Source organism: Alosa sapidissima, chromosome 5 (genome assembly GCF_018492685.1).
Source record: "Alosa sapidissima isolate fAloSap1 chromosome 5, fAloSap1.pri, whole genome shotgun sequence".
Lineage (NCBI taxonomy): Eukaryota > Metazoa > Chordata > Actinopteri > Clupeiformes > Clupeidae > Alosa > Alosa sapidissima.
Window position 1 is genome coordinate 5,244,607 of NC_055961.1, and position 11,245 is coordinate 5,255,851.

The 11,245-nt window shown below is 42.2% G+C and overlaps 1 protein-coding gene across 5 annotated transcripts in view; it reads right to left on the minus strand.

Moving 5' to 3' along the window:
- Positions 1-423: 423 nt before the first annotated feature.
- LOC121708396 overlaps positions 424-11,245 on the minus strand; it is a 38,517-nt gene continuing 27,695 nt past the window's right edge. For 4 of the 5 annotated variants that reach the window (XM_042090992.1, XM_042090994.1, XM_042090995.1 and 1 more), the window contains 3 exons: positions 6,478-6,728; positions 4,886-5,045; positions 424-1,644 (listed from right to left, as the gene is read on the minus strand). In XM_042090992.1, coding sequence (XP_041946926.1) covers positions 1,220-1,644; positions 4,886-5,045; positions 6,478-6,728 — 836 coding nt within the window. In that variant the 3' untranslated portion in view covers positions 424-1,219. The remainder of the gene's footprint in view (positions 1,645-4,885; positions 5,046-6,477; positions 6,729-11,245) is intronic. The other variant, XM_042090993.1, reaches the window with a different exon arrangement.

Below are 11,245 nucleotides of genomic sequence, written 5' to 3' on the forward strand. Positions count from 1 at the left end.
CATTTTTATCAAGGTGTAAATCAGAATTGAAATTTCATAGAATACCTTCATGTCCAAAGATAAAAATTTTTTCAACATTCAAGGTTACTTACCACATTCACCGTTAAGTCACACTGAGCAAGTGTTTCAAGGCTGCAGGATACAGACAAACCTACAGGACTCCTCAAATATGAGTCACCACGACGCAATCTCTAATACCCAATTCAGATTGGGATTTAACCCAGATTAACTGTTAAACCTTTGTCAGTTTTCAATACGAAATGTATAGATCTGAATTGACTAAACCTACTGGTTGGCTTGATGTAAGTGCTGAATCATAACTATTTTTCAGATTCTATACAGTGGTAATCAGTGTCACCAGTGGCTAATCATTTTACATAGGTTCATCGTTTTTGGTTCTTAAAAAGATTAATTTACAAAAGGTTGTATTTGTCACATTATTTTTTTTATTAAATTAAACAGAGTATGATGTGCATGTGTGTGCTGTCTCTGTAATCGGACCTCAGAGGTCCACTGCGGGACCTGTAGACCCAAAACTGTACCTAAGCCAGCCAGAACCGGACTAGCTCTGATTGGATGTCTTTGGGTCTGTGTCGGCACTGATGTAAATGGGAATGAGAACCCAGACCAGACTTGAGAAAAGTGACTTAAACAACGCAGCCAACGATAAGAAAAAAACAAAACAAACATGCTCCAGTTTGAATCAGTGGCTACATGGACCATACGAGGCAGGCTATTCAAACCGCAGAGACCGCACAGAATGCACAAATACAATCATGGATGTGCTTTTCATCAAAGGTAAACAAAAACATGAACAGAGAGAATACAGCGATCATAACAATATACCGATAAACAAATCAAACTCTTTGTTTTTGGGTTCGGACCTTGAGGAGCTGTTTAGCTTATTTTACATGTGAAACAGCATAATGGCTAAACTGGATTCAACTGATGTCTTTTTTTTATATATATAAACCCAGAATGGCTTTAACATTTAAGGTATAGTCAATCATGACTATTTGTGCCTTTACCCCGTAAGGTTAATAATCTTGTGATAATAATAATAATAATAATAATAATAATAACAACAATACTAATAATAGTACAAATGATATATAGACTTAAATATTGTCATTATATGGCCTTACTGTGTGCCTATGTACATCACTGCTGCAGTGCTGACGCATCAGTGGGCTGGAGAAGTGAGAAGCGCCGCGGTCAACTACAAGTTCAGCCGGACGTTCCTGGGGTCCATCAGAACCGGCGCCGACGACTGGAACAGGGTCCAGCTGTTCTCAGGCCGGTTCAGGTTTGGGTCCATCTGATCGCGGAGCCGCTCGGACTCGGTGGGTTCGGGCGCCCGGGGGTCTGTCGTGCGGGGCCGGTTCTGGGCTTTGTTGAGGTGGTCGGGCAGTTTTCGGGCAGCGGCGGCGGCCGCGTCAGTGGCGGCGGAGCTGGCGCCAGGGGGCATGGGTTTGGGCGGCTGGAGGCCTTTGGCGTGGTCGGGCATGTTCAGCCCACGCTTGGCCAGCTCACGCTGTTTCCTGCCCCCGTCGCGGTCTCCGGCCAGATTCAGCCAGCGGATTATCAGCTTCTCAATCTCAGAGTCTGTGGTTTTTGTGTAGTGGGGATTTTTCCGAACACCACCTACGAATAGTAAAACAAATCAAAGCCAAGGAATTAAAGAACAAATCACATGATCATGAATCACATGATGTTTGGGCAGCTGTGGCCTACTGGTTAGCGCTTCTGACTTGCAACCGGAGGGTTGCCGGTTCTAACCCCGACCAGTAGGCACGGCTGAAGTGCCCTTGAGCAAGGCACCTAACCCCTCACTGCTCCCCGAGTGCCGCTGTTGTTGCAGGCATCTCACTGCGCCGGGATTAGTGTGTGCTTCACCTCACTGTGTTCACTGTGTGCTGAGTGTGTTTCACTAATTCACGGATTGGGATAAATGCAGAGACCAAATTTCCCTCACGGGATCAAAAGAGTATATATTAGGGATGCACGATATATCGGCGGCCAATATTTTATTAGCCGATAAGTGAAAAAATGAAAATATTATTATCGGTCCGATAACAGAATTCTGGCCGATAATTTGCGCCGATATTTTTTAAAGTCCTAATATAGGCCTACGTAAGGTCCGTCTGGCTACACTGAGCTAGCCTACTTGAGCTTGGTTGGCTATACTTTTTCCTTAATATAATGTCAGCGGTGTGAATGTATTTCACCACTCTAACAAAATCTGTGGATATGCGTTCATTTGGGAATCTGTGCATCTCAAAATCCTCTCGTGAATGATCCGCCATTTAACCTTAACAGAGCGGAGCTCAGCCCTATCTAGAGCCATCTTGTGCTGGTGTGTTTGCACTTTACCGTGCTGGTCGGGGAAACAAATAAACAAACTCGTTAGTGGGACAAGTACATAAGTAAGCCTAGTTCTAAGTTGTGTTTTAGTATTATATTTGCATTACTTTAGCTTGGGTTTTGTATTATTACCTAGAAATATGCTAACCATTCGTGCTTCAGTTCCAGACAGGTCATCATAATAAGTTATTAAAACCTTCGGGGCTAACGCCTTTCATTTCTGCTACAGCAGGTTGTGCGCAACAGAGTAGACGGACATAAGATACAGTCTGAGGAGTTGCAGCTTTATTCAGTTACCCGCGCAGTTGAAACTAAACGGTATACAAAAGGTATATTATTGTGTACCATAAACCGACATTGTAAGTCACAAAAGGTATATTATTGTGTACCATAAACCTACATTGTAAGTCACAAAAGGTATATTATTGTGTACCATAAACCTACATTGTAAGTAACTGTGCAATGAACTAAAAAAATAAAAAAGTTAAAGGATTGCAAAACGCATATATAATGTGATATCCTCTACTTTTTCATTGTTTAGGTTTACACTGCAAAAAGTATATTATTGTCTACCTTTACCAGGTACATTATTATAGATGGATTCCACTGTCTTGTGTGGCATAGGTGTTGGTGGTACAGTGGCTAGCCAGTTGCTTTGGAAAAAGCGTGTAAGTGACTGCACCTACACCTGACTAGTACTGCATTCCTGGGCATGTTTCTTGCAGAGACCCCACAACTTTCATACAATATACAACAGTAATATTGAAAAAAAAAGACCCAAATAAAAATCCCGACCCAGTCTTTGGGAAACACTGCTCTAAAGAACACACTAAGGGCCTGTGTCCACCAATCGTGTGCTGACAGCGCACTCAACCTTATTTTCAGAGCGCTTTGGTCAAGTGTTTATTGTTGCTTAGTTTTGATTGGTCGTTGAGAGAAGTGATATTGACAAGCCCAACGCTGTTCTAAAAGTTGAACAGATTTAAAACTTTCAGTGCTCTGAGCGCTGCAGAAAGAAAACAGTCAGCGCTGAGGGCTTTTTTCCGCTGAGGGCGCTGAGCGCTGTGAGCACTGAACTTCATAGGATTTGTATAGAAAATAGCCGCCGTCGGCCCAAAAAATGCGATTGGTGGACACGAGGCCTAAATCATTATCTTTCTCATTTCCAGTGCATAGTTTAATTTGTACATCCAGCCAGCCCATTTCTATCCTTAGTGATCTATCGGAATGTCACATATTACCAACCGTCTCGTATGTCCAACCTCTTACATGTATGTGTCACTTAATATTCATTTCTATACAAACCAAGACAGCGGCTTCCTAAAGAAACGCAAGCACCCACACCATAAGTGTATCTTAAATAGCTATGTACCAAAAATTACATTTTACCGTGAATCGGTGACTGAACAGTCTTGTAAGGCTGCATGTACAAATTCGCTTGGAGCTCCAGTGGAATTTTGAATTGCGACGAGAATTCTCGGGCTAACCGTTGATGTGCCGTGAGAAGTTTGGGAATATGCACCCACCAGCCCAGCACTAAACTCAGAGCGTGGTACATAAAATCGGATATTTCAGGCAGTAAAAGCCCCGGTAAGAACCAAACTAGATTTTGTTCAAATCTACACACCTATGGCTACTGAAAAATGTAAGGTTCATTTATCAAATGTTATTTAGAAGTATTAAAAAACATCATTGTTTTAGAATTTTCGAACAAAATGGTTGGTAATTAGCACGTTTACAATACTGTTTTGGCAGGTTCTGAATTTGAATTGAACTGCTTTGTACAGAGTATCTAAATGTCTGCAAAATTTGCTGTTGTTCTACAGAATTTTGATGGTGGTGAACATTGACTGAGAGAGGCATTCATGAATTTTAGAGGAAACAGCGACTGATTGTATTTTTCTATGAAAGCAATGCAAAATGACACACCGATACGGTGAATGCATTCAGTGTTTTGAGTGTGTTTTGTGCAAGTGGGCATGGAGACGTGTGCAAATGATTGTAAAAAAAAACAGGTGTGTAAATGTCCGACTTCAGAAAGTAAAAATCCTGCCACATTTTTGTTCCAACCATTCACTTAATCAGCTGATTCTAATTAGCACAGCTCTTAAGCCAGGTAGAACAGTTAATTAGTGAAATCACCTGTGTTAAGCGCACAGGTAGAACAATACATGGCAGGATCTCTGGTAAAACAAACCCCAAAAAACTGTAATATTGACGTCTCACTGTAATAAAACAATATCAACATCTCACTTTAATAAAGAGAAGTGCAGGATGCAATGTAACGGCTCCCACACACAGCTGCGTTCCGTCAACGCATTCCAGTGGGTGTTCCCGACTGTAGCTACGCAAATGAATGAAATAAAACCGTAATGTGATTGGTTGGTGCCGGCACCAGCAATTTAAAGTGAATGGGATGAGTCTCCAGCAACGCGATGCACGCAGCTGCAATATCAACATCTCACTGTAATAAAGAGAAGTGCAGGATGCAATGTTATGGTCTCTCATCTACTCTACTCACGTATGATGACAGATTTGAGCAACAGGGAGCTAAAGGCTCGCTTGTCGTTCACCCCTTTCCAGTTGAGCTGTTTGCCCAGGTTGTTATGAATCAGTGTGGACATGATCTTCCACACGGTGGTCTTCAAGTCCTTGCCGCCGATGGCTCCAAGGTATGCAATCTACAGAAAGACAAATGCAGTGTGTAAGAGCAATGCTACGTTCTCCACTATGTTGTGTTACAACATACTAGTGTAGACTTAACCCAGGTATTTTATTTATCTAAATTTGATAAATTATCAATGTAATGAAAACATTAACAGTACCACAATTTAGCATAGTATTCTCAGCAGCATTACAACAGGATTGGTGTTGTGGTTTGCCAGCATCAAAAAAGTGGCGTCATTGCAGACTGCTGTTAACAGATCTGACTCATCAGACTCATGTAGTCATCTCACCATGTAGTTATCTCACCATGTAGGTCATCTCACCATGGTGGCCCACTTACAAGGAGACTTTGTGCATATCCAAGCTTGCATGCTGTACCTGCAAGGGTTAATGAATCACTGAGCTGACTCCACCCCTCTAGACAGGTGATTTAGATCATGTACCAAGCCAAAGTCCTTTTAGGCAAGTCCCTCCACTCGGCGGCCATATATCAACGCTTTTTTGGGCACTCATCGGGCATCCTATTCAGCAGAAATGCGCAAGGCTTCACGACACCAATCTTGCTCCAGCGGCGAGTTCACAACACATGATTGGCAAGATGTCTTCACAACACACCATATGATTGGCTCAATGTACTCACATCACACCACATGATTGGAGGGAGGAAGGGGTGGGATATGTGTAGACAACGGCGTTACAAACTAGCCCCATGCATTTCTATGGAGGATTTTTTGAGTGCTGTGTCTCCTCGTTAGAAAGTCTCTGACCAAGCAAGTGAATCTGAGGAAGACCGCAAGGTCGAAATGTTATCTGCCAAATCATGAGAAAATAAACTCAAAAGAGTACCAAGGAGTGTGCAAACTTTTTTTTTTTTAATGAAAAAACTCACCATGGTGGGTCAAAAAAGCAGCGTCATTGCATACTGCTGTTAACAGATCTAACTCATCAGACTATCATGTAGTTCATCTCACCATGGTGGGTAGGTCATCTCACCATGGTGAGTTCAGACTCCATCATGTAGTTCATCTCACCATGGTGGGTTCAGACTCCATCATGTAGTTCATCTCACCATGGTGGGTTCAGACTCCATCATGTAGTTCATCTCACCATGGTGGGTTTAGTTCTGATCTGTTGCTTTGTGTTAGCTCTGCTCACCAGAGTGAGTATGTAAGAGTGTGTGTGTGTGTGTGTGTGTGTGTGTGTGTGCGTGTGTGTGTGTGCGTGTATGTGTGTGCGTGTGTGTGTGTGTGTGTGTGCGTGTATATATGTGTGTGTGTGTGTGTGCGTGTATATATGTGTGTGTGTGTGTGTGTGTGTGTGTGTGTGCGTGTATATATGTGTGTGTGTGTGTGTGTGTCTGTGTGTGTGCGTGTATATATGTGTGTGTGTGTGTGTGTGTATATGTGTGTGTGTGTGTGTGTGTATGCGTGTGCTGGCTCCACTCACCATCTTGGTCTTGGCCAGCGTGTTGGCTGCGTTCTCCAGCCAGACCTCCTGCTTCTCCAGCTCCCGCAGGTCCATGAGCGGGTAGGAGATGTCCTGCGGCATCTCGGCCGGGTCCTTGGAGGCGTCGCCGGCAGCGTTGCGGGCGTTCACGCGGCCCTGCAGGATGTTGATGATGGTGTTGAGGGCCACGGCGTGCTGCATCTGCTGCTGCCGCAGGGACTCCATGATGTTCAGCAGGTGGAATTCTGCTGCTGTGGTCAACCAGTGCTTAGCGGTCAGGTCCTCATCAACACAACACAACTATTACATCCATTTCAGTCAGTTCGCCCTGCAATGCATATTTTCCTGTTTTGCTCTTGTCTTGTCCCTACTGTAGGCCTAGTTCCTTGTGTTAATTGATTGGACGAGCCGGCGTGTGAGGACCTGGTCATGGCGTGACGTGCGGGGGGAGAGTGGCTTGTTTTGTGTTCTATTTGATTCTTTAAGTTTGACGCTTGTGCTGCTGCACACTCTCTGCTGCATTTTTCTTACTCTGAGCCAGTTGTAACAAAATGGGGGCTTGTTCAAATAGATTTCCGCCAGCACCTTTACCTGCGTCTATTGTTCTAGGAGTCTGCACTTTTATTTTGTGCTTAAAAGGAAATGGTTATTGGGCTTATGGTAATATCACTGGCCTTCCCATTTCATGTTCTCGTATGGTCATTGAGTTTGCGATAATACCTAATGTTGAGTCTTAATTGCTTGAAGGAAGGGCCTGTCGAAAAGTTTGTGGAAGAACCTTTTAAAGGCTTTTTTTGATGCATTGACTAAAGACTAAAGAATAGAACTCGCTGGTCATTACAACATAGAACTTACAAGTAAACAATATAAAGAAGCACTTAAAAATATAGAAGGATTTGGCCCCAGCCGTGGCGCAACTGGCTGGGGCACCTGCACCGTACGCCGGCGACCTGGGTTCGATTCCCGTTTGAGTCCTTTCCGGATCCCACACCGACTCTCTCTCCCACTCGCTTCCTGTCATTCTCCACTGTCCTATCAAATTAAAGGCATAAAAAGCCCCCAAAAATATACTTATATATATAAAATATATATATATATATATACTTAAAAAAAAAAATAGAGAAGGATTTGTTTTATTAATAGGAAGAAAAGAGAAAATTCCTGTAGAAATCCTGTGTGACACAGTAGCGTCAGTATCTATTGTGTCTATTTTCTTCTTTGTCAAGGTCTGGTAGGTCTCTTTTGATTAGAGGTATTGATCTTAGTACTTTTGAAGTCCCTTTACACAAGGTTGTGCTATACTCTTGAGTTGGAAGAGGGGGAGGTTGAGTTAGGAGTACGTTCTACCCTCCCTGTTGATGGGTTATCTGGAAATAATCTGGGCAATGGATGTGTTTGACAGAGTAACTCTGTTAATGTCTGTGGTGACTACTAAGTTCAAGTTACTTTATTGTCAATACAATCACAGTATGAGTGTGTGTGTGTGTGTGTGTGTGTGTGTGTGTGTGTGTGTGTGGGTGGGGGGGGGGGGATCTGTGGTTCTTTATATAGAATAGTGCTGCCACTAACAACTAATTTTCTAACGACTAATCTTTCGACTAATTTTTCGATTAGTCGACTAATCTAAACGACTAATTTTTTAAAAAAATCAAGTGTTTGTTATTTTGTTGTGTCCGTTTTATTTTGAATTCAACTAAAGGGAAAACATAATATATATACACATCACTTTTGTTAGAAGCTGTATTACTGTAAGTAAACTGTTCAAAAACATTATGTATTAAAAAAAACACCCATTTAAAATGCTACCTTCAGATCTAATGTCAGACCTTTGATAGACTTTATTTGTATGCAAGTGTTGCCATGGACATAGACAACTTCTTTGACCTGAGGCCCGGTCATGGCATACTTTGGGGTCATAGGGCCCACCTACATGAACCCACCCCCCATCAAATTATCCTTATATCACATCACAATTATTATTGTTATGCTATATTGTTATACATGCACTTCAAAGCAGCCAGTGTTTAAAGTGCTAACATTGTTCACAAAAACTTTGTGAAAACATGTACATCAGAGGACTGCTTTACTAATGTTTACTAACGCTGGACTTTGAAAGGCGACAGGAGTTGAGGACTTTGCATCAGCATGTTCAAAGCAAGTAGGCTACAGGCACTTTGCGTGTCTTACCACATAGGTTACCTCACTTTATCAGTTGGCTTGAACTCTAAAAAAATATGCCTTGTGACTTATTGACCATGGAAAATGACGCGCACCTTGATTGTTGATATCACGGGCGGCGGCATGTTCGTTGTAACGTTTTTTGGTATGAATGAATTACAGTAATGACACGCCGTTGCGTTGTCAACGTGAGACACTCTTCACTTCATTTATTTAAATTTCCACAATACTATATTAGTCAGAGTCTGGACTAGCGTAACCTACTAGCTTAGCTCCCCCCACTTAGCTCTGCCTAATAATGAATTGGGCTGAAAGCAGGCAGGTACGCAGCTTTGCTGCTGGCGTACAGTTTGAGTGCAGTGCATAGCGGGGTTTAAAACATGACTGCCAAAGTCTTAGCCTGTTTGACATCCAAAGACAGTCATTGTACGTTTCAAGAGTTAATAACATAGAGTTAATTAATATAGCATTACAGAGACCAAAATAAATAGGCGATTTGAGACCAAAATAAATAGGCGGTCAATAGTAAAATGACTCTTCGACTAAAAAAATTGCCGTCGACTAATCGCGGCAGCACTAATATAGAATTAAGAAGTAGAATGGCTGTAGGTACAAAAGAGTGTTTATATCTGTTGGTTCTGAATTTTAGGAGTTTAAAGCGTGATCCAGATGGAAACATCTGAAATTCAGCCTGTAAGGGATGAGAACTATCCGACAGGATAGATTCTGCCTTTCTGCTTGAGCGTTCAGCTGAGGAATGAAACTAATGACTCAAGAGACTAATGTTCAAGAGTTCCCTAATGTGTTTGCTGCTTGTGCTGTGACCTGCACCACCAGTCGTGCAGCATGCAGATCATTCTCTAGTGTTTTGAGAGTATGGCTCATGGTTATTCTGTTCAAGAAGGTTTGCTGGTGAGAAAATGGACACCTTTCACTGGCATTTCAGTGGGGGAGCCATGTTGTGTCTTCCACCATCCGATACTTGGTGCTGAAGACACTCACTCAGTAAAATGTTTCGCTTGTGTGTAGAATTGAATAAAGTAAGTGCATTATTTACTAAGATGAGTGCACCATTTATTAAAATAAGTGCGTAAAACTTGCGCACTATGTAGCAAAAGGTGTGCACACATGGGCGGATTATCAGATGGGAAATGGGCCCCCCAGGCACAGATGTTAAATTCAAAAGGTTGGTAACTCAGCTTAGTTAGGTCTGGGTCTGGGGGCATGCTCCCCCAGAAGAATAAAAAAAAAAAATGAAGCACTAACACTAACTTTGATACCTTTAATTTTTCATTGTATACATCCTATATCTTGTTTTTGTTTATTTTTCAGGACAGTCTGGGATTTGTACCCATCTTGCCAGTCACTCAGTACATATATCTCGTAAATTGGTGAGCCATAGAATATCCCACTGTCAAGATTATTATATTTGAAAAGGACAGCAAGTTCATTATTTTTTGTTGCTATTACATTATGGTGGTTGGCAGCTCATTGTCTGCAGCAGTCCTGTATCTTTAGAGAAAAAAATATGTGTAGTATACTCGCTCACATTGATAACACTCATTGATAATAAACTAATTTCATTCATTGTCATGGTCCATGAAGGCTCAGACGGGTGTCCCGGGACCTGATGAACACGCCGCTAAAAAGCACAAACGAGTGCGAAAGTTGCAGCCGTGACGACAGGGAAAATACAGGCAGAATGATAGGTCGTATAAAATGAACGTTGCTGATGTCTGGGTTACACAAACCTACAACGACATTTCATTATGTTTTCTTAATGTCCGACAGTTTAGTTTAGTTTATAAATAGGAAAATAATTTTGCCATAAAGTAAGCTAGGCCTACAGCGTTAGTGTTCGTAGAAAGGCCTGATTTACACACACACTGTTAAAGTGCCATAAGTAGGCTGGTTTACCAAAATAACAGTTGAATTTCTGAATAAAAATAATTTTGGTGCAGTTTTGACATCTTAAACGTGTAACCCCACATAAGCGCACAAGCATAACGTGGTTTCAGGGAGGGGATGTCCTATTTTGGAATTTTACCCGGATACAACGAACACTATTTTTTGATTGGATGTCGGTGGCTATTTATGTTTTTGATTTTGCTGGTGAGTGGTGTGCTAGTTCTGAACCCTGTGAGATATCCTCTCGTATCCCTGCGCGTCCTCTAATACTTACGCAGATACCTTGACATCCCTAGTGATATTTCTGCGTGAGAAATGCAAGGTGTGGCGTGTGAGCGTGTGAACTTGTTGAATTGCGTGTGTCTCACGCCCATTGCGCCCCCTGCTGCTCACACTGACAGACATGATCGCATTATGCGTCATTTCTATTGGCCTAAATTAAAGGAGGATGTTGCAGCCTATATTAAAACCTGCCACATATGGCAGATGACTGGAAAGCCCAATCAGGTCGTTAAGCCTACGCCATTGCAACCAATACCGGTGGAAACTGGTCCATTTGAGCATTTGCAGTTGGACTGTGTAGGGCAGTTTCTAAAGGTGGGTCTAGGTATTTGCTCACAATCATGTTTCAAGTGTCCCATTGTCCTGCTACCTAGTCTACCCACTATGCTCTATTATAACC